The sequence below is a fragment of the Ranitomeya imitator genome, chromosome 7 (genome assembly GCF_032444005.1).
Source record: "Ranitomeya imitator isolate aRanImi1 chromosome 7, aRanImi1.pri, whole genome shotgun sequence".
NCBI lineage: Eukaryota > Metazoa > Chordata > Amphibia > Anura > Dendrobatidae > Ranitomeya > Ranitomeya imitator.
Window position 1 is genome coordinate 144,516,751 of NC_091288.1, and position 24,998 is coordinate 144,541,748.

A 24,998-nucleotide genomic window follows, 5' to 3' on the forward strand; every position below is an offset into this window, starting at 1 on the left:
AACACTCACCTATCCCCACGTTCCCCGCAACCGCAGCACATCCAGGAAGCAGCATCTTTGTCGCTGGCAGCATCCTCTCTTAAACAGCCGCCTGAATGATGACATCATCCAGCCGCGCTCTGTCAGACAGGAAGCGCCGGATAGCAGACAGGAAGCAGGACGGCATCGGATCCCTGCTGCTCCACTTCACTGCCAAGCTGCAGGGATTAGCTGCCCTGCAGGGGCCCCCCTCCGGGGCCCCAATGCAGCCGCTCCGCATTTACATGTGGGCAGTGTTAGCCTCAGCCTGCGGCTAACACTGCCCGCTACGTGAAATGAATACTCACTCCTCTCCACGCCCATGGGTGCATGGGGAAGCGTGAATATTAATTTCTCTTTAGCAGCTGGGACAGGCTCCTGTCTCCAGCTGCTGCTCCGCTGACACCAAGTGGGTCCCCCTGACTCAGGGGTCCCATATCTGCTGGGAGTGCCACTATTAGCGAGACACCACTGGCTGGGGGCCCCTGGACCACTGGGGTCCCTAGGCAGCTGCTGGCCAGTATGCCATCAGTTGTCAGTGCCTGGGCCCACTGGAAAATCCTCTGGTTCTCCGGTGAGCCAGCCCGACCCTGACAGTATGCCATACTATGTATGTTTAGTGACCTCCAACAGATAAAAAAACATGGGCAGTAATAGAGTATAATAAAAATAATGGAGGAACTAAGATGGTCTTTGGAGGGATAGATATCTACGGTATATATAATTTCCGAATTGGGGAGAAGCCCAAATAAACCCTCACTAGAAGACCATAAAATTCAACTTTTATTTCTATTAATTAAGATAAAGTACATACAAAGGGTATAAAACCTTTTTTTCCTAATCTGTCTCAGAAGTCTGCAGTTATTTTATGCAGTATTCCTACTACTTTATATGTAGAAAAGCACCCGGTATGCTAATACATATTGGCAGAATAGGACAGAAAATTTTAGCACCAGCGTTCCCCAACATGTTTCACCGCGCTAGCACCGTCATCAGGGGATGGAACATAGGCTTAATCATTACATTGGCAGTAATATAGGAATACACACCTAAAAGTATCCCCACCGGAGAGGCAGAATGGTGCTTACCCACCACAAACATTGTAGGTATAACTTTGTATAAACCAACAAGAAAAACAATTAACTCGGAGGAAGTATACATAAAATACTAGTCAATTTCATGCCAATGTATGAATCATTTTTCTTTCAAATTTTGAAAAAAATGCTTTGGTAGAAATATTAAACCCCAATGCCTAAATATTTACAAATGTACACCCTGTGCGCCAGTGTATATTTTTCTGACCAGTTTTACATCTTTAAAAACATGAGGATTTCCACACATCTTAAAATATTTTGAGATAAGAGAAAAGGTAACCTGTATCTGTATTACCAGATGTTGAGAAGTGATTTCCTCCTATTGGCCCACGAGTCACATGTGATTCCTTTTTTTTATATAACTAATTTTTATTACATTTTATAAAATGTTGCAATCAGAAATAGACAAAACAATCACAATTTGGCTTACTTACTAGAGGACCAGAAAGGAGTACAATTAGAATGAACTCTGGAAGACGTTTCCCCCCGTGGCATCAAAACATATTGTGCAATAGAACAGAAAAAGAGAGAAAGTCTACAAGTGAAGATGACTCCATCCCCATATACCTATTATAATTCTTATAAAGCCACAATACTAAATAAGACGAGACATACACATAGGGAAGGGAAGAAGAAGAAGGGACCTGTTCAAAAACCAACATGCTCCGAACTATTGTTTTGGGCCTTAAAATAGTCGCAGGGAGCCAAGACGGGCTCAAATCTGTCCAAACTCGCATTCAGTAAGGCTGTCATGTGATATATCCTGCGAATGTTGGCTGTTCTATCCAAAACCTTATGATAAGAGGGAGGATTAGTTTGTCTCCAATGACGGGCAATCAAACATTCAGCAGTCTGGCCCAATTCCTCTCCATTCCTCTAGGCTAGGGGAAACATTTAGTAACTATATAGCAGGGTCGAGCTCATCCCCCACATATAGAACCATTTGTATTAAGGTTTTCACTTTTTCTGAAAATCCACCCAACCCAGGGCAAGACCAGAAAATATGGAACTGAGAACCCGGTGCTGAGCTACAACACCAGCAAATATGTAATATAAGTATTTGGGTGCTGGTGGTTCGGTCCATGTAGGAGCTCTGGAGTGTGATACCAAAACATCCAAATTTCATATTTTTCCCAAGAGAGACTCCCATCTAATCATATACGGATGTTTCAAGGGAGGGTCAGTCCACGGAGAACCCAAGATCCTGTAAATATCTGATATTAACCCTTTAGTTGACGTGCCTTTCTTACAAAGCCTCTCAAATTCCGTTGGTTGAGAAACCGTCAATGAGCCATAGAGTGACGACGCCAGGTGCCGAATCTGCATGAACTGGAGGAACTCTCTATTAGTTACAGCAAATTTAGATTTCATATCATCAAACGAGAGAACTTCCAATGTGTTTCCATCCACCAAATCCACAAATCTAACTGATCCTGCCGAAATCCACAGGTTGGACCTTAGTCGGTTCTAAACGGTTTGTACCAGAGACTGGTATAAAAAAGATATCATTGCGGAGTTGGGGGAGACCAACCTAAAGCGCCTTGCACTTCACATGTGATTATTATGTCTTATGTGTCTCCAACTGTAATACAACTACCCTTCCCATAAGGCCAGGGGCAGGCGGACGTAGATGTTCTCGCCCAAGAGAATTGAGTCGATTATGCACATGACACCCTGATCAGACTCTGACCAAAGTGTGAGCATAGTGTGCATCAATTTGCTCGGATGAGGAGAAAATGGAGAAAAATGTCTCCATCTCCTCCATTGTGTCAGTCATTGGAAATCGGACTGCACTCAAATGTCATCCGAATGCAGCACTATGTTTCCCATGCACTTATTGACTTGCAGGTCTGAGTGTGATATTAATATCGGAGCATGCAGTGAGTATTTTTTTTTCGGAAAGACTGTCAAAGGAAAAAATCTGACACGTGCACGGCTTCATGGTGTGACATTGGTCCAGGTGCAATCCAATGTTTTGTTGAATCATACTCTAAGAAATCTCGTCTGCAACTGCACTAATAATAATAAGACCTGAGTGCTCCTGGATGTTAAATGCTGTGCCTATTTTCTAAACATCCAAGAGTAAGGGCAAATACAGATGAGCATATTTTTGGTGCTAGCACAAAGCAATAAAACATCAGATTTCACTGGGACCAATGTAGTCTATGGCGCCTTGCACATGTCCAATTTTTTTCTCGGGTTGTCTTTGTCTGCGCAAAAGGAATCGCTGCATTCCCAAGTTTGGTATGATATTCGAATTACACTCGACCAAGCAAGTCAGTGAGTGTAAGGGAAACATCGGACTGCACTCGGATGTCATCTGAGTGCAGTCTGATTTCCTCTGCCTTACACAATGGAGAAGATGGAGACTTTTTTTCTCCATCTTCCACTCATCTGAAGGAATCGGAGCTTAGTACGATCACACCCTGATCAGAGTGTGATTAGCATAACTGATCTGATTTTCTCAACAAAAACTTTCCTCTTCTGCACCTGCCATTACTCTGAACGTTTTTAACTCTGTTATGATGGAAAATTTATTTTCTCAGGTTTTGTCCTTAAAGTTTGATATTTACTGAGATATTTCACATTTCAGATTGATCAGCTTAATTTGGAGGAGGAAGCGTTCGGCTGGGCAGCGTCTCAGTATCCACAAAGGAAAAAGATTCAAGACTCCCTTAATCCATATCTCAAACTCTATGAGACAATAGTGGAGTTTAACAGCAAGTATAAAAGTTGGATGGAAGGGCCTTATACTACGGTAAACCCGGATGTTGTGGAGCAAGATGTGGGGAATTACTGGAGGTTACTGTACAAGCTGGAGAGAACGTTCACCAGCTCCCCTAATGCTCAGTCTCTGACACTGAACATCAAGCAGAAGGTGGAAGAATTCAGACTATTAATCCCCCTGATCCAGGTGGTCTGTAACCCAGGACTCCGCCACAGGCACTGGGAGGCCATGTCTGCTGTGGTTGGCTACCCGATTAAACCCCAAGAGGACACCAGTGTTAATACCTTTCTGGACATGAAACTCCAGCCATATTTGGACAAATTTGAAGGCATTAGTGAGTGTGCAAGCAAGGAATACTCACTGGAGAAAGCAATGGAGAAAATGATTTCTGAGTGGGACCCAATGGAGTTCACGTTACTTTCATATCGCGAAACTGGGACCTATATTTTATCAGCTGTGGATGATATCCAGATGCTGCTAGATGATCACATTGTGAAGACACAAACCATGAGAGGGTCCCCATTTATTAAGGCGTTTGAAAATGAAATAAGGTAATGGATGGTTATGAGTCGGTCACCTTGTATTGTAACGTTCATTGGAAATAACTGTTGCTACTGCTAACTGGTATTTGGTATATGGTATATGTATCTGTGACTCCCATTCACTCCTATCCAGACATGGAAACAGTATAGTACAACCCATTCTTCTGTTTCTGTAATCCTGGGCACTTCTGGCTCCACATATAGAAAAGTGGGCTTGGATTGGCCCCTAGGGGAGCATGTGAATCACCCGGTGGGCCCCTGTGCAGGAGTAAGCCGCTTACCCTCCAACATGATCACAAGTTGGCCCAATACTCTTGATTCACTATAGTACAGACCGCACAGATTCTCATCATTCAATAAACTATCCATTTATTATTATACTAGATGGCAGCCCAATTCTAAAGAATCGGGAGTCTAGAATCCATATATACTTTATTTATTCAAATGTAAGAATAATACAATTAATAAATAATAGTAAGAAAGAACAAAAATAATAGGCAGTATATGGAGAAAACACCAAACAAAAGTTCAAAATTGGTGTGAAAATGTCACTGAACCACTTCACAACTAAATATATATAGTTTTGGTAAATGGTATTATCGTTTTTTTGACAAAATTCGGCAGGAGCTTGAAGAGCAACGTCACTGGGCCCGCCTCCACGCAGTAGAAACTTGCTGTGAGGTAAAAATTCAAAAATCACACCAAAATGGCGGGCGGAGTGTGTCACAGTACGGCACGTTTCTGATTGGTCGCTCGCAGCAGGCGGCAACCAATCAGACACTGGACACTGTTGACGTCACTTATCTCCGGATATTAGCCCCGGACATTAGCTCCGGACATTAGCTCCGGACATTATCTCCGCACATTAGCTCCGGACATTAGCTCCGGACATTAGCTCCGGACAAAGCCACGGAAGTTGGCACAAATTGCAGGAAGTAGTATTCTAGGCAATTAATCTCCGGACATTAGCTCCGGACATTAGCTCCGGACATTAGCTCCGGACAAAGCCACGGAAGTTGGCACAAATTGCAGGAAGTAGTATTCTAGGCAATTATATATTAGATAGAAGAAAAGGCGAATTTGTGAAAGAAGATAATGTAATATTTGCCTGTATCTGAAAGTGGGCTCCCAGAGTCCGCGTCACTGGTGGGCCCTTGCCACCGCAGTCAGACACTCTACCGTTATCACCACTCCTTACATTTTGAATCACTTTTTTCTATTACTATAATTAGTTTTACTTATTAAAGTTGAACGAAAATCCCTGCGCGAACTCAGAGGCAAATGATGGTACATTAATGTTCCATAGAATTCTATGGCTGCCATAAGTCTGCTCAGTATAATATACCTGTGTATAGTGACGTAACTACAGTCCAATGGGCCCCGGTGCAAAATTTGTACCTGCCCCCCCACACACACATGCACTGCCCCATCTGCCCCAGATGTTGGTCAGATGTATGGGCCCTTATAGCGTTCTAAATCCTATAAGGGCATAAGAGTTGTGCTCCCTAACCCATTATGTAGTAATGTCCCCCGTCCTGGGCCATCGTAGTATCTGTGTCCTCAATCCTGGTATATATGTTCCCCATCCTGGTATATATCTTCCCCACCCTGGCCCATCCTGGTATATACCTTCCCCATCATGGTGTATATGTTCCCCACCCTGGGCCCATCCTGGTATATATCTTCCCCATCATGGTATATATCCTCCCACTCTGGGCCCATCCTGGTATACATCTTCCCCATCATAGTATATATCTTTCCACTCTGGGCCCATCCTGGTATATACTTTCCCCATCATGGTATATATCTTCCCACCCTGGGCCCATCCTAATATATATCTTCCCCATCATGGTATATATGTTCTACACCCTGGGCCCATCCTGGTATATACCTTCCCCATCATGGAATATATCTTCCCACCCTGGGCCCATCCTAATATATATCTTCCCCATCATGGTATATATGTTCTACACCCTGGGCCCATCCTGGTATATATCTTCCCCATCATGGTATATATCTTCTCCACCCTTGACCCATCCTGGTATATATCTTCCCCATCCTGAGCTCAATCCTTGGATATATGTTCCTCATTCTGGAATATATCTTGCCCATCATGGTATACTGTATATCTTCCCCACCCTGGGCCCATCCTGGTATATATCTTCTCCATCCTGGGCTCAACCCTTGGATATATGTTCCCCATCCTGGTATATATCTTCCCCATCATAGTATATGGTATATCTTCCCACCCTGGGCCCATCCTGGTATATATCTTCCTCATCATGGTATATATCTTCCCCACCCTGGGCCCATCCTGGTATATATCTTCCCCATCCTGGGCTCAATCCTTGGATATATGTTCCCAATCCAGTTACAGTGGGGCAAAAAAGTATTTAGTCAGTCAGCAATAGTGCAAGTTCCACCACTTAAAAAGATGAGAGGCGTCTGTAATTTACATCATAGGTAGACCTCAACTATGGGAGACAAACTGAGAAAAAAAAATCCAGAAAATCACATTGTCTGTTTTTTTAACATTTTATTTGCATATTATGGTGGAAAATAAGTATTTGGTCAGAAACAAAATTTCATCTCAATACTTTGTAATATATCCTTTGTTGGCAATGACAGAGGTCAAACGTTTTCTGTAAGTCTTCACAAGGTTGCCACACACTGTTGTTGGTATGTTGGCCCATTCCTCCATGCAGATCTCCTCTAGAGCAGTGATGTTTTTGGCTTTTCGCTTGGCAACACGGACTTTCAACTCCCTTCAAAGGTTTTCTATAGGGTTGAGATCTGGAGACTGGCTAGGCCACTCCAGGACCTTGAAATGCTTCTTACGAAGCCACTCCTTTGTTGCCCTGGCGGTGTGCTTTGGATCATTGTCATGTTGAAAGACCCAGCCACGTTTCATCTTCAACGCCCTTGCTGATGGAAGGAGGTTTGCACTCAAAATCTCACGATACATGGCCCCATTCATTCTTTCATGTACCCGGATCAGTCGTCCTGGCCCCTTTGCAGAGAAACAGCCCCAAAGCATGATGTTTCCACCACCATGCTTTTCAGTAGGTATGGTGTTTGATGGATGCAACTCAGTATTCTTTTTCCTCCAAACATGACAAGTTGTGCTTCTACCAAACAGTTCCAGTTTGATTTCATCAGACCATAGGACATTCTCCCAAAACTTCTCTGGATCATCCAAATGCTCTCTAGCAAACTTCAGACGGGCCCGGACATGTACTGGCTTAAGCAGTGGGACACGTCTGGCACTGCCGGATCTGAGTCCATGGTGGCGTAGTGTGTTACTTATGGTAGGCCTTGTTACATTGGTCCCAGCTCTCTGCAGTTCATTCACTAGGTCCCCCCGCATGGTTCTGGGATTTTTGCTCACCGTTCTTGTGATCATTCTGACCCCACGGGGTGGGATTTTGCGTAGAGCCCCAGATCGAGGGAGATTATCAGTGGTCTTGTATGTCTTCCATTTTCTAATTATTGCTCCCACTGTCGATTTTTTCACTCCAAGCTGGTTGGCTATTGCAGATTCAGTCTTCCCAGCCTGGTGCAGGGCTACAATTTTGTTTCTGGTGTCCTTTGACAGCTCTTTGGTCTTCACCATAGTGGAGTTTGGAGTCAGACTGTTTGAGGGTGTGCACAGGTGTCTTTTTATACTGATAACAAGTTTAAACAGGTGCCATTACTACAGGTAATGAGTGGAGGAAAGAGGAGACTCTTAAAGAAGAAGTTACAGGTCTGTGAGAGCCTGAAATCTTGATTGTTTGTTTCTGACCAAATACTTATTTTCCACCATAATATGCAAATAAAATGTTAAAAAAACAGACAATGTGATTTTCTGGATTTTTTTTCTCAGTTTGTCTCCCATAGTTGAGGTCTACCTATGATGTAAATTACAGACGCCTCTCATCTTTTTAAGTGGTGGAACTTGCACTATTGCTGACTGACTAAATACTTTTTTGCCCCACTGTATATATCTTCCCCATCATGGTATATATGTTCTACACCCTTGGACCATCCTGGTATATATCTTCCCCACCCTTGGCCCATCCTGGTATATATCTTCCCCACCCTTGGCCCATCCTGGTATATATCTTCCTCATCCTGAGCTCAATCCTTGGATATATGTTCCTCATTCTGGAATATATCTTGCCCATCATGGTATATATCTTCCCCACCCTGGGCCCATCCTAGTATATACCTTCCCCATCATGGTATATATCTTCCCCACCCTGGGCCCATCCTAGTATATACCTTCCCCATCATGGTATATATCTTCCCACCCTGGGCCCATCCTGGTATATATCTTCCCTATCATGGTATATATCTTCCCCACCCTGGGCCTATCCTAGTATATACCTTCCCCATCATGGTATATATCTTCCCACCCTGGGCCCATCGTGGTATATATCTTCCCCATCCTGGGCTCAATCCTTGGATATAGGTTCCCCATCCTGGTATATATATTTTCCCCATCATGGTATATATCTTCCCCACACTGGTATATATCTTCTCCATCCTGTGCCCATCCTGGTATATAGGTCCCCCTTCCTAGTATATATGACCCTTACCATGGGACCCATCCAGGTAGATATGTTCCCCTTTCTGGCCCCATCCTAGTATATTCAGTGGGTACAGAAAATATTCAGACCCCTTTAAATTTTTCACTCTTTGTTTCATTGCAGCCATTTGGTAAATTCAAAAAAGTTAATTTTTTTCTCATTAATGTACACTCTGCACCCCATCTTGACTAAAAAAAACAGAAATGTGGTAATTTTTGCAAATTTATTAAAAAAAGAAAAACTGAAATATCACATGGTCATAAGTATTCAGACCCTTTGCTCAGTATTGAGTAGAAGCACCCTTTTGAGCTAGTACAGCAATGAGTCTTCTTGGGAATGATGCAACAAGTTTTTCACACCTGAATTTGGGGATCCTCTGCCATTCTTTCTTGCAGATTCTCTCCAATTCCGTCAGGTTGGATGGTGAACTTTGGTGGACAGCCATTTTCAGGTAACTCCAGAGATGCTCAATTGGGTTTAGGTCCGGGCTCTGGCTAGGCCAGTCAAGAAAGGTCACAGAGTTGTCTTGTTGGAAGGTGAACCTTCGGCCAAGTCTGAGGTCCAGAGCGCTCTGAAAGAGGTTTTCATCCAGGATATCTTTGTACTTGGCCGCATTCATGTTTCCTTCAATGTCCAGTCATCCTGTCCCTGCAGCTGAAAAACACCCCCAAAGCATGATGCTGCCACCACCATGTTTCACTGTTGGGATTGTATTGGGCAGGTGATGAGCAGTGCCTGGTTTTCTCCACACATACCACTTAAAATTATCACCAAAAAGGTCTAGCTTCATCTCGTCAGACCAGAGAATCTTATTTCTCGTAGTCTGGGAGTCCTTCATGTGATTTTTAGCAAACTCTATGCGGACTTTCATATGTCTTGCACTGAGGAGAGGCTTCTGTTGGGCCACTCTTCCATAAAGGCCCCTACTGGTGGAGGGCTGCAGTGATAGTTGACTTTGTGGAACTTTCTCCCATCTCCCTACTGCATTGCTTAGCCACAGTGATCTTGGGGTTCTTCTTTACCTCTCTCACCAAGGCTCTTCTCCCACAAATGCTCAGATTGGCTGGATGACCAGGTCTAGGAAGACTTCTTGTAGTCCCAAACTTCTTCCATTTAAGGATTATGGAGGCTACTGTGCTCTTAGGATCCTTGAGTACTGCAGGAATTCCGTTGCAACCTTGGCCAGATCTGTGTCTTGCCACAATTCTGTCTCTGAGCTCCTTGGCCAGTTCCTTTGACCTCATGACTCTCATTTGGTCTGACATGCACTGTGAGCTGTGAGGTCTTATATAGACAGGTGTGTGCCTTTCCAAATCAAGTCCAATCAGTTTAATGAAACACAGCTGGACTCCAATGAAGGAGTAGAACCATCTCAAGGAGGATCACAAGGAAATGGACAGCATGTGACTTAAATATGAGTGTCTGAGCAAAGGGTCTGAATACTTATGACCATGTGATATTTCAGTCTTTCTTTTTTAATAAATTTGCAAAAATTTCTACATTTCTGTTTTTTTTTCAGTCAAGATGGGGTGCAGAGTGTACATTAATGAGAAAAAAATGAACTTTTTTGAAATTACCAAATGGCTGCAATGAAACAAATAGTGACAATTTTAAAGGGCTCTGAATACTTTCCGTACCCACAATGTAAATCTTCCTTCATACAATTAAACTTGCAGCTAAAGACTTGTGTTTCCTTTACAGAGATTGGGAAGGAAAGTTATTGCTGTTACAAGAGATCCTAGATGAGTGGCTAAAAGTGCAGGCTACCTGGTTGTACCTGGAGCCCATATTCAGCTCCCCAGATATAATGGCCCAGATGCCAGAAGAGGGACGGCGGTTCTCATCTGTAGATAAGACATGGAGAGACCTCATGAAACTTGTCTTGATGGTAAGTGGCTGGAGTCATCATTTCCTATTAGAGCCACATACCCCACATGGACAGAAGTATTGGGGCACCTCTAAATCATTGAATTCAGGTGTTTCATTCAGTCCCATTGCCACAAGCGTATACCATGCAGCCCCTCGCCATGCAGTCTGCCACTAACTACCTTGTCTGAGAAGAATGGCTCATTCTAACGAGTTCTCTCAATTTGAGAATGGTCCTGTAATAGTAACATCATTTTAACAAGTCCATGCAATTAAATCCCTCCTAAACATTCCATGATCAGCTGTGAGTGATGTTACTGAATAAGTGAGTTTGAGCTACAGTAACTCAGCCACGAAGTGGAGACCACGTAAGTTACAGATCTGAGGCTAATGCTTTACTGACTCACTAACGACATAGTCCCTAACCTCCTCTGCAATTAACATAATGGCATAGATATCCATGGCCAAGCAGCTGCATGAAAGCCTTACTTCACCAAGCACAATGCCAAGTGTCAGAAGGAGTGGTGTAAAGCAGCCGCCATTGAACTCGGGGTCAGCGTAACCACGTTTCTGTATTGGCCAGTCTTATGGACCAGTCTGGGTTTGGTGAATTGTAGGAGAACATTACCTGTCTGCTTGCACAGTGCCTAGTATAAAGTTTGGTGGAGGGGCGATAATTTTATGGGGTTCTTTTTCAAAGATTGCTCTTAATTACAGTGCAGGCAAATTTGAAAGGGAATCTGTCATATAAAATAGCCCTGTTAACCTGCACATATGGGGTTAATATCATGCTGCCAGGAGAAAATGAATTTTATTCCTCCCGATAGGCTTCCTGATCCAGTCATACTGGTTTCAGGTACCGTTCTGTGCGTAGGGAGTGTAGTCTGGAATGGCGCCCCTGGCACTGACAGACAGCTAGCTCAGCATTAGGGCTCAGCAATAGAGCTGGCTGTCAGTCAGTCATGGCCGGGGGTGCAGTTACTGCCGCCGCTCTCTATATACAGAGTGGGGAATGAATCCATGGCAGCACCACCCCACGGACTGAAAATCGAGGCTGCCTGGGGGAATAAAGTTCATTTCCTCCCGGCAGCGGGGCTCTCAGGGCGGTGGCCGCGCTCTGTCAGTACACTTTTATCCCACAGACTGGTTCCCTTTTCTTCTTCACCAGGCCGACACATTTTGGGCAATGACATGCGTGTAGCTTTGTGGGGACAGTTTGGGGGCAGGCTCTTTTGTGTTGCTTAATGGCTTTGTCCTGGTGCCCACCCAAGGTTTAGGAAGAAATAGTTTGATGGAAAGAACATGACTATCCCACACACAGCCTTGACATTATAGCCATGGAGCAGCTTTGTGAGCCCGGCTCGCTCCACCGACATCAGTGATTGACCTCACACATGCTTTTGGGAATAAATGACACCATTTTACACTACACAACCTTGTAGAAAGTCTTTCCAGAAAGGTGGAAGCTATTTTCCCTGCAGTGGATGGGGCCCACTCCTTATTAATGTCTATGGATATTGAATGGCATAGGATAAAAGCTCCTGTAAGGGGATGAGATGGATCTCAAGAAGCTGACGTTATTTGCCTAAGGAGCCTTCATATGCTGAGAACTATAGCACAAGGAATATATAAGCTGATGGGAACTGTGATAAAGGAACAGGCAAGGAAATGTATATCGACACTGTAGTGAAGAAGACAATCCTTTTCTCAGCTATTGAGAGGTCATAATATTACATTATGTAATTGTGTCTGAATAATTCACCTAATTGTACATGTAATGCTTTTTTTTCATTTGTAATAAAAACTCATCTGTGGATTGATATTTTCACTCATGTTCTGTACCTAGTACTTGCTTATGTAATTTCATGTAATCTCCACACGATGGCGCTCTGATGCAGCTGAAACATGAATTTATTAAAGAAAAAAAGATTCTTTGCATCAAAACAGCCATTCCCTCCCCACTGATCAGCAGAAATAAACTTGCTCCATCTTCTATTTTCATGATAATGTGGGTAGCTCGTAGCATTTTGGGATAAAAGGTAATGCAAATGTGATCTTCAAGCGTCTAACCTGTCAGGGTAATTATGAATAATTGCTACTTAAAAATGTGTATTTCCTGTTTGCTAAAATATAGGAAAAGAAAACCTTTCTTGGGTAATGACATAGGACTTTAAAGGTGACAGCATAAAACAGTTTTTATAGACAACATTTCTTGGAGTAAACCAGCGTAAAGCTTGTAAAGCGATAAAACTGTTTCTACAAAGAAAGAATATTTTAGTATTGAATTTAATGCTGGTAATTTTTAATATGCAGTTTCTCATTCTATGTAGACAAACGCATAGCTGTGTGTTTAGCCAAGGGGGCCAAAACACCATTTAGTGGTCCCCCAGCCATGTGTTCAGAGCTGTAGTAATGTAACTTAATTATAGTGACACTAGATGGTGGCCCGATTCTAACGCATCGGGTATTCTAGAATATGTATGTAGTTTATTTATGAAGTTTTCAGAATAATGCAATTTATACACAGGATTTGGCTTGCCAGGCGTGACCAATTAGCAAAGCATGGTTCAAATTCCGCGCCAATTTGCGGCCGGACTGTGCCTGTCGCTGATTGGTCACACCCGGCCGGCCGCAAACAATCAGTGAAGCCAGAGCTGGCTCTCAGTTTTTGAGGGCCCCGGGCGAAAGAGTCTCAGTGGGCCCCCTCTTTAACACATACCATGATTCATGATGCACAGATACAGCAGAGAAATATACCACAGCCAAGTAGCATATAACACAGCCCACGTAGCATATAACACAACCCACGTAGCATATAACACAACCCATGTAGCATATAGCACAGCCACGTAGCATATAGCACAGGCCATGTAGTATATAGCACAGGCCACATAGTATATAACACAGCCCATGTAGCATATAGCACAGCCCACATAGCATATAGCACAGCCATGTAGCATATAACACAGCCACGTAGTATATTGCCCAGCCACATAATATATTGCACAGCTACGTAGTATATAGCACAGCTCACGTAGTATATAACACAGCCACGTAGTATGTTACCCAGCCACGTAATATATTGCACAGCTACATAGTTTATAGCACAGCTCACATAGTATATAGCACAGCTCATGTAGTATATAGCACAGCTCACACAGTAAATAACACAGCCACGTAGTATATTGCCCCAGCCATGTAAACATATTGCACAGCCCACGTAGTATATAGCACAGAGACGCAGTATATAACACAGATCACGCAGTATATAACACAGCCCACGTAGTATATAGCACAGCCTACGTAGTATATAGCATAGAGACACAGTATATAACACAGCTCACGCAGTATATAACACAGCCCACGTAGTATATAGCACAGTGATGTAGTATATAGCACAGCCCACATAGTATATAGCACAGACACGTAGTATATAACACAGCCCATGCAGTATATAACACAGCCCACGTAGTATATAACACAGCCCACGTAGTATATAGCAATGTGGGCACCATATCCCTGTTAAAAAAAAATAATTAAAATAAAAAATAGTTATATACTCACCTTCCGTCGGCCCCCTGATCCAGGTGAGGCATTTAGCGATGCTCCTCGCGACGCTGCGGTTCCAGGAATGCATTGCGGTCTCACGAGATGATGACATAGCGGTCTCGCGAGACCGCTACGTCATCATCTCGTGAGACTGCAATGCATGGCCCGGAGCGTCGCGAGGAGCGGGAAAGGCGCTGGAAGGTGAGTATATAATGATTTTTTATTTTTTTTATTATTTTTAACATTAGATCTTTTTACTATTGATGCTGGTCACACAGGGTTAATAGCAGCGTTAACGGACTGCGTTACACCGTGGCATAACGCCGTGTAGCGCAGCCATTAACCCTTTGTGAGCGCTGACTGGAGGGGAGTATGGAGGGGGCACTGACGGAGAGTCGGAAAGGGAGAATTTGCGGCCGGACTGTGCCCGTCGCTGATCAGCGATGCGGGATTTCCATGACAGACAGACAAACAGACAGACAAACAGATGGACGTACCCCTTAGACGATTATGTATATAGATGAAACCCCCAGCGGGCACCTTAGTGAATAACTATGCAGACCGATAGCAAGAGTTAATGATGTAAAATCACCATATTACTTAGGCTACTTTCACACATCAGGTTTTTTCATTTCGGCTCATTACGGCTATTTTTTAGAAAAACCGGAACCAGCGAAAATAAAAACCGGAACCGTTTTTTCCCCATTGACTTGTATTAGGGCCGGATTGCGCCGCATGTCCCAGCGTTCCTTCTGTTTTTTTTCCGGATCCGGCGAAAATTTTGATTCCGGCGTCTGGGAAAAACGTCTACAGTAACGTTTTTGTCTGCGGCAAAAAAGCCGGAAGGGCCGGATCCGGCTCTTCTGGCTCCTCGCTACAATACATGTCTATGGATGCCGGAATGCACCGGATCCGGAAAAAGGCAGATCCGGCGGCCAGATCCATTTTTTAAATCTGAGCATGCTCAGAACCTATTGGCCTGCCCCCAGGACACATATATAAAACAATGCCATTGAGGCCCTCACTCATTTCCAGCCATACTGCCAGCCAGAGATCCAAGACCCTGCCAACACCCTGCCAGCAAAGAGCCTGCCAGCCAGCCAGAGAGCACAGAGCCTAGCCAGCAAAGAGCCTGCCTGCCTCCGAGAGAGCAGAGAGCCTAGCCTGCCAGCAGAGAGCCAACGCCCTGTCAGCAAAGAGCCTACCTGCCAGCCAGAGAGCCTAGCCTGCCAGCAGAGAGCCAACACCCTGCCAGCAAAAGAGCCTGCCTGCCTGGCAGAGAGCAGAGAGCCTAGCCTGTCAGCAGAGAGCCAACACCCTGCCAGCAAAGAGCCTGCCTGCCTGCCAGAGAGCCGAGCCTGCCAGCCAGCCATCGGCCATGTCTTCTTCTGGGAGCCCTCCCCTGCGTCGGCAGCTCACTGAGGTAAATATATTTTTTGTTTTTATTTAATTTTTTTTTCCCTCTCTCTTGCTATCGCTATCTCTCTATGTGTGTGTATATATTAATGTATTTATCAATTTTTCATTTTTGTAGGAAGCTGTTGCTGCTGCTGCAGCAGAAGAGGTGCTTCCAGAAGAAGACCGAAGGGGTGGAGAGAGACCTGGAGTGGGATCGCAATTGGTATGTTTCTTGCATGCATCACGGAACCACAACCTCACACTACACCCAACACATAAAAGCAAAAGATTCTTACAGAAAAAACACTGCACACAACACATACAAACAGATCATTACAGACATCACACAACATATGCAAAATGATAATTCTAGATATCACAATGCACACAACACATAAAAAGGCTACCTACAAGTACATAATTTTTCTTTATTTTTTTCCCTTCCCCATGACAGCACCGGTACATGAGAGATGGTCCCGCCCCCAGGAACAGGAAACCTGCAGAGGAGATAAAAGATGGGGGCGGCACCTCTCTCCTCAGTTTGGTTTCCTGTTTCTGTGGGGAACCTGCGGTGCTGCATAGGGGGGGGATCTCCCTCTCCCAGGCCGGTCACTGACCGAGGTCCTAGGTGGGAGCAGCGGCGGCAGCATGCGCGCGTTGCCTACAGACCTGGATAAAGCTGCATGTGCGTCCTTCCTCACTGCAGACTCCCCGGTGTCCGTTCCTGGCCGGAGGCTGGGCCAGGGGAGAAAAGGAAAGGGGGTGTGCCCATCACGATGCTGGCACCAAGTGAATGGGAGAACTTTGTAAACCGGAAGTGATGCTACACGCTGGGGGAGCAGTGTGCTGACACTCCCCGGGGTGGGAGGAAGTTTAGGGACGCACACACCGCTTCCTGCCCACCCATATTTAAGCTGCAAGGCGGCAAGCAGACACTAGCAAAAGCCTCCTACAAGATGGCAGATCCTGTGGAATCAGCGATCCCAGCAGAAAACCCACAGCCTGTCGTGGTATTGAGGGTCCGGTGGGTGAGTGCCTTCAAGGCAGGTCATATCAGTAACACTGTGTTTTCTGTATATGTATGCAGGGAAAGAAAGTTACCTCTAAGCAAAAGAATAAAGTGTGTGCACTCTGTGATAAAAGCCTTCCCAAGACATATGAAAAGTGAATATGCCGCTCATGTATAGAGAAAACTGTGACTGAAGAGTCATCATCATTTCTCCAGGATATAAAGGCTATTGTTAGGGGCGAAGTGCAATGCACAATAAAGGAGCAATTAAGACATCATGGGTTGCAGAGCTCCGTAAATCCGCCTTCTACTCCTGCCCAAACTTCTGATATAGAATCTGAGGGTGAACCGGGAGAGCTTCCACCCGAGGAGGACTCGGACGTAGACTCTTCAGATGAAGAGTGTGGTCGCCCATATGTGTTATCAGAAGATGTAGGGAAGATGCTAAAACTGGTCAGATCCACCTTGGGGGTTGAAACACCAAAAGAAAAACAAACGATTCAGGACTCCATGTTCAGCAATTTGGAAGGGAGGAAACGGAAAGTTTTTCCGTTTCACGATAATATATTAAATCTTATCAAAAACGAATGGAAAAAAACGAATAAGAAGATTTCAGTTCCCCAGGCCCTAAAACGTAAATATCCCTTTGATGAGGAAATTTGTGAAAAGTGGGAAAAGGCACCTAAGTTGGACGCAGCTATTGCAAGTACCTCCAGGGGCATAGCGCTTCCTTTCGAGGATATGGGTGCCCTAAAAGATCCTCTAGATAAAAAGGCAGATGCCTTTCTAAAATCAGCCTGGGAAGCTTCGACTTGGGTGTTCAAACCCAGGGTAGCAGCTTCTTGCACTGCCCGTGCCATGGTTAGATGGCTAGATGAACTAAGTGACCAAATAAAGGACAAGTGTTCAAGAGACAGACTTCTAGAAGTCATCCCTTCATTACAAAATGCAGCGGGGTTCATGGCAGACGCTGCCATTGATTCAGTACGGTTTGCTGCCCGGGCAAGTGCCCTCTCTAATTCGGGCAGAAGAGCGTTATGGTTAAAAAACTGGAATGCTGACTTTCAGTCAAAAGTGAAGCTCTGTGCTGTACCCTGTGAAGGGCAATATTTATTCGGGAAGGCATTAGATGAAATTTTAGAAAAGGCGGCGGATAAGAAAAACATTTCCCTCCACCCCCTTCTTTAAACGCCGTTGCTATGACAATCGTCGGTCCTTTTGGGGATCAGGTAAAGCAGGCCGAGGCCGTCCAACGGATAAGGGCCACGCGAGGAAAAACCTGGGGCGAAAGAAGGGAGAGAGGTTTCCTATTCAGTAAACCTCCATCTCTTATCTCTTACAAGTACACACTTAAAGGGGTCGGACAACCTTGTCGCAGACTTTCTGAGTCATCACGTGCTGCACCAGGGCGAGTGGTCTCTAAATCAAAAATTTTTTGGAGAAATCTGTGCCATCTGGGGGCTTCCTCAAGTGGATCTTTTTTCCACAAAACAGAATCGAAAGGTAAAAAGATTCTACTCTCTGAACCCGAAAGAGAACCCGGAAGGAGTAGATGCATTGCTACACCAATGGAAATTCCAACTAGCCTACGCGTTTCCCCCAATTCCATTAATTCCTACAGTCCTGAAAAAGATCTGAGAAGAGAAAGCACGCATAATCTTAATCGCACCCTTCTGGCCAAAGAGAGCTTGCTTCACTTGGCTCAGACGTATGTCCATCTCGGACCCGTGGATCCTTCCAAATGTTCCAAACCTTCTACACCAGGGTCCAGTAACACATCCTCAAGTACCCAGTCTACACCTCACTGCTTGGAACTTGAGAGGGGACCTCTGCTAGCGAAGGGATTCTCGGACCCGTAAGTTACTACTCTGCTGTCCAGTAGAAAGAAGATCACAACTGATAAATATCAAAAAGTATAGGGAACATTTTTAGAATTTTCAGGTCGATGTATAACAGATACCGTTCAAAGAGTCCCTATATCAGAAATCCTAGAATTTCTCCAAAAGGGTCTGGAGAGAGGATTATCTACCAGCACCCTAAAAGTGCAAGTCTCGGCGCTTAGCGCCCTGTTTGACCAAAAATTGGCTGATCACCCCTGGGTGTGTAGGTTCATTCGGGCCTCCTTTACAGCCAGAGCATTCAAACCTCGTCCAAAGGTTGCTCTCTGGGATCTAAATTTAGTTTTGAATGCTTTAACCACCTCTCCCTTTGAGCCTCTTTCCTCCATATCGGTAAAAGTGCTAACTTTAAAAACTGTTCTCCTGATTGCCCTTACCTCAGCCAAACGCACTGGGAACTCCAGGCTATATCTATAGACCCTCCTTACACTACATTTCTGGAGGACAGGGTAATTATAAAATCTGACCCGGCCATCTCAAAATTCCACAGGGACCAGGAGATAGTTTTGCCCTCATTTTGTGCTAACCCGAAATCCCAGGGAGTAGAAACCTTCCATTGCTTGGACGTCAGACGTTGCCTACTTCAATATATAAAAGTGACAAATCCATGGCGACAGTCTTCAGCCCTTTTTGTCTCCTTCCAGGGGCCAAACAGGGTAAAAAAGGCCACAAAATCAACCATTGCATGGTGGCTCCGTATGGCTATATCACTTTCCTATTCCTCTCCGGGGCAAGTCCCTGCACCTGGTGTTACGGCCCACTCCACTAGGGCTATTTCCACATTTTGGGCAGAGAGAGCAAATGCATCTATAGAGCAAATTTGTAATGCAGCAGTATGGTCTTCACCCTCTACTTTCTTCCGCCATTATAGATTAAATCTGGGGCTATCAAATCTCGCCTTCGGGAGAAAAGTGTTATCTGCTGTTATCCCACCCTAAGAGTTCTTTCTATTTCTACCTCTCATATACCGGTGCTATCATGGGGAAGGGAAAAAATGATAATTACTTACGGGTAATTTGATTTTCCAGATCCATGACAGCACCGCTCTAATTCCCGCCCTATATTGGTGATGGTTGTGTGATTCACAAAAAGAAACCAAAAACAGTTACATACATAAGATGGGGTAATAACCACTTAATATAACAATAAATAAATAGTCTTCAGAGATTAATATAATGTATATATGCCTAAAACTGACAAAGCGGTTACCTTGCATTCTCTGTAAACAAACTGAGGAGAAAGGTGCCGCCCCCATCTTTTATCTCCTCTGCAGGTTTCCTGTTCCTGGGGGCGGGACCATCTCTCATGTACCGGTGCTGTCATGGATCTGGAAAATCAAATTACCCATAAGTAATTATCATTTTTCTTATAGTGTTCGGATTCTGGTTCTTGATCCAGAGGTCCTCCGAGTGGCTTCCAGGGTCGTCGGCGTGAGAGTGTGGGCAGCCGTCATCATGTAAGCACCATTTTTTTAATTTATTTTTTTTCTTTATGTTGTTTTGAATCTAATTTTTTTTTTTCATTTTTTAACAGTCTTCACAGCGTGCTCCTGATTCGGATGGTGAGGAGGTCGGGCTAAATATTGACCTCCTCATCGATGTGATCAGAGACAGGGAGCCGCTGTGGAACATGGGTGACCGCCGCCATGCTGATGTCATAGTGACCCGTCGACTTGGGGAGCAAGTTTGCCAACAGCTCATAGACAACTGGGAGGACCTCGATGTTCGGGCCCAGAATCAAGCACATAAGTATACACAGTTCAGTTATGTTGATGGATTCAAAGTATTGTATCCTAACCAATTTGTTGTCCTTTTTTTACAGGTGAGAGGATTGTCAAGCGGTGGCGGTCGATCAGGGATCCCTTCAAGAAGGAGTTCAACAAAGAGATGCGGGCCCCGAGTGGTTCTGGAGGACGCAGGAGCAGATACAAATATGCCCAAGCCCTGTCGTTCCTCAGGTCAACGATGGTGAGCCGAAGGTAAATATTACCCACCACATTTAATAACCAATGTTTTACATGTCTAACCCTGTTTTGCTATTTCAGCCAGGGCCATTCGATATCAGTATATTCATTTTTTTTTCTCTTTGTTCCACAGCACCGTCGGGAGCACTCGGGAGCCTGCAGCAGAGTTGAACTCGTCTGGGGTGATCCCTCAGGAGTCCGCCACCGAGGGACACTTCAACAGTCCCGGCCCCTCTGCACCTACCCAGCCTTCCCACACATCTGATCCCTTGTTACCATCCACCAGCGGTGGAGCATCCTGGCTGGCTCCATTGCATGAATCTGCTGGTGAGGATATATCTTTTCCTGTACCCCACCCCTCTGCTGCTGCCACCTCTAGTACACCTGTGGCCTTGGGGTGGCAGCGGCAGAGGGGTCAGGTACAGAGCTATATGCCCGAGTTCTTGCACCTGAATGCATCCTTTCAGAGCTGTCTGAAACTTTTGTCAGAGCAAATGGCCGCAGGTTTCAATTTCATAAGTAAAAGCATTCTCGAGTTGCATAACTTCTGCAATGGATGCATTCAGAGGCAAGTCAGTCACCGATCCACACTTTTTTCCGGTCGGTACTCGAGTGCATGGATAAGCTATCTACTGATCAGCAGATGCAAGTAATGAAATCATGCCAGTTTGCTCTTGCGCTCGAACCTCCCAAGCCGCCACACCTGCCCCCCCCTCCTGCACCTGCCCCCTCTCCAGCCACTGTCCCTCACTCCAGCTACTACCATCATCCTGACCTGTACCAGCATCCTGCCCGTGCCCCGTCCCACCATCTGGACCAGTACAAGCATCCCGCCCATGCCCCATCTCACAATCCTGACCAGTACGGACATGCTGCCCCATACCAGTTCCCAACAACATCTTCCGCGCCTCCTCTCCCTGCCCACTACCACCAGTCTCCTTCACCCATCATGTCACTATCCCAACCCTCTTCTCTACCCATCACCTCTTCTGCCTCCCAATCCATCAGCTACACCCCTCCATCATACCAAATTCCTAATCCAACTCCCAGTTTCCTGTCCACCCGTTCAATTTCTTTTTCCACCCCTTCACCGCTACCTACTGATCCTTCACCACCACCACCAACACATTCCTCTCCCCACACTCCCACTGTTGAAGTGTCCCAATCTGACAGCCCCTCCAGCAATATCTCCACCCTGAGTTATTCAAACTTATAAAAGTTTATTTTTGTTTTGCAAATAAATGTTTAATAAAACTGTTTTGTTAAAACCAAATTTGTATTTTATTTATAAGGTATAGTTAAATACGTTGGGTAAAACAAGGTTTATTGGTTAGAGGTAAAAATACTTTGGGTACACCCCAAACAGGTACACAACTTGGGGAAAGTAAAATACTTTGGGTACAACCCAAACAGGTACACAACTTGGGTAAAAGAAGGTAAAATACTTTGGGTACAACCCAAACAGGTACACAACTTGGGTAAAAGAAGGTAAAATACTTTGGGTACAACCCAAACAGATACACAACTTGGGTAAAAGAAGGTAAAATACTTTGGGTACAACCCAAACAGGTACACAACCTGGGTAAAAGAAGGTAAAATACTTTGGGTACAACCAAAACAGGTACACAACTTGGGTAAAAGAAGGTAAAATACTTTGGGTACAACCCAAACAGATACACAACTTGGGTAAAAGAAGGTAAAATACTTTGGGTACAACCCAAACAGGTACACAACCTGGGTAAAAGAAGGTAAAATACTTTGGGTACAACCAAAACAGGTACACAACTTGGGTAAAAGAAGGTAAAATACTTTGGGTACAACCAAAACAGATACACAACTTGGGTAAAAGAAGGTAAAATACTTTGGGTACAACCCAAACAGGTACACAACCTGGGTAAAAGAAGGTAAAATACTTTGGGTACAACCAAAACAGGTACACAACTTGGGTAAAAGAAGGTAAAATACTTTGGGTACAACCAAAACAGGTACACAAATTTGGTAATTAAAGGTTAAATACTTAGGTGGAAACACAAACAGGTACACAACTTGGGTACTATATGGAAAAATATGGTTACAAGGTCCAAGACAAATTGTTCAAACTCTCTCATCCTGCCAGTCTATTCTTCCTTCAGGTGAAATAAATTATTCTGCGAATTGGTCCCTCATTCAGGAAACTGCCATAGAACTTCTACATGTAATGTTGTGATAATCCGGCAAGGTGGTTTCTTCTGAGTGGTCTTCAATGGAAATCTGTTCCTTGCATATCACATAATTGTGCAGGAGAACACACGCTTTCACCACCTCGTCGACAGTGTCAGTCTTCAAGTTTATAGCTGTAAATAGAACTCTCCATTTGGCAGTCAAAATCCCCAAAGCGCACTCCACCATTCTCCTTGCGCGTGTGAGGCGGTAGTTAAAAATTCTTTTAGTTTTCGTTAATCAACTGCTGGAGTAGGGTTTCAGTAGGTGTTCCGATAGTTGGAAGGCTTCATCCCCAACACAAACAAAAGGCATTGGTGGCCAAGAGGTTTGAGGCAGTGGTCTGGGTAGGAGGGGGGGGGGGGGAATTGAAAGGTGTTCCCATACAACTGGCACCCCATTGCAGACAGTTAGGAAACTTGGGAATCATTTGAGTGGCCATATCCACCGCTATAAATTTGTACTCCGCATCGGCGATGGCTGTCAGCACAATGAAGAAGTATTTTTTATAGTTGAAATATTCCAAGCCAGAACCACCCGGTTTCACGATACGGATATGTTTCCCGTCCACCGCGCCCAAGCAATTGGGAAACTGACACCCTTGCTGGAATTTCTCGGCTACATCCAACCAACTCTCCATTGTGGGATGTGGTATAAATTCACCGTGCAAAGAGTCCCACAGTGCATGGCAAGTATGCTTGACAATTCATGGTGGAAATTCCCAGTCTGAACTGGAAATGTAGTGACGAAAGGGATTCTCCAGTTGCAAGGAATCTGTGTATAAAAGCAAAGCAAAAATTACTACAAGATCCCAGCAATAACATTACAGTTATAAAGGCAGTAGGAGATACTATAAAAAAAATCACTAAAAAGTATTCTAAAAAAAAACACCAGCAAAAACATTAAAGTTTGCTTTACAGGAGTACATACAATAAAAATGGCTTACCGAAGAGTGACCATCAGACACTCCGCCGGTGAAATGGAGAATCGTCAATACGTATCACTCCTTCGGATTAGATGTCCAATTCGATCCACCAATAGATTGATGTTCTCCACTTTCATCTGCACATATGAGAAAAATTTCTCTGGGTCTCCTCGTAGCTCCATGTGCAGTGTAGAAAACACCCCACGTGTCATTCTCTTTGCAGTGATGGGGTGGATCCTCAAACTCCATCGGCGCAAACGCATGATGCGTTGTCTCTCTCGCTCCTTCTCCAGAACTATTGTTTTCAAGCCATTTGCCTCCACAGTGAAATCCACATTGATCTTCAGAATATTCGCAATAACGACATGCATCTTGCTCTCCAAACACTTGCTCCTCTACAACCTGTCACTGATGGGTTGTAGGAATACTGTATATATAGTTTTCAGGGGCCAATCACATTTTGGAGCCTTCCAGGGGCATTTTTAAAATCTGGCTCCGTCAAAAACCGGATGAAAAACCGGAAGAAATGGATGCTAACCGTATGAAACGGATCCGGGTATCGGATCCGGCGGAAAACCGGATCCGTTCCATCCAGATTTCACAAATTACGCCGGATCGGCAAGGCGCCAAAAACCTAATGTGTGAAAGTAGCCTTAGAGGGGTTTTCTGGTCACACATATTGTTCACCTATACATTGGGTAGGTCATCAATATCAGATCGTGGAGGGCTGACAAGCAGTGCCCTCACCAATCTACAACCCCTGGCAAAAAATGTGGTAGTCAGTAATAGTTACTTTTTTTTAACCAAGCATATGGTAAAAATTATGGAGTCACTCAATTATGAGGGAAAATAATATGGAATCATGAAAAACAAACAAACCAAAAAACACTCCAAAGCATCACTAGCATTTTGTTGCACCACCTCTGGCTTTTATAACAGCTTGCAGTCTCTGAGGCATGGGCTTAATGAGTGACAAACAGTACTCTTCATAAATCAGGCTCCAACTTTCTCTGATTGCTGTTGCCAGATCAGCTTTGCTGGTTGGAGCCTTGTCATGGACCATTTTCTTCAACTTCCACCAAAGATTTTCAATTGGATTGAGATCTGGACTATTTGCAGGCCATGACATTGACCTTATGTGTCTTTTTCAAGGAATGTTTTTGCTCTATGGCAGGATGCATTATCATTTTGAAAAATGATTTTATCATCCCCAAACATCCTTTCAATTGATGGGATAA

The 24,998-nt window shown here is 44.5% G+C and overlaps 1 protein-coding gene across 2 annotated transcripts in view; it reads left to right on the plus strand.

Annotated features, from left to right (window-relative positions):
* The window catches only part of DNAH7 (dynein axonemal heavy chain 7), a 560,306-nt gene that overhangs the window by 150,605 nt on the left and 384,703 nt on the right, over positions 1-24,998 (plus strand). For both annotated transcript variants that reach the window (XM_069733889.1, XM_069733890.1), the window contains 2 exons: positions 3,706-4,391; positions 10,655-10,841. In XM_069733889.1, the coding sequence (XP_069589990.1) occupies positions 3,706-4,391; positions 10,655-10,841 (873 nt within the window). The remainder of the gene's footprint in view (positions 1-3,705; positions 4,392-10,654; positions 10,842-24,998) is intronic.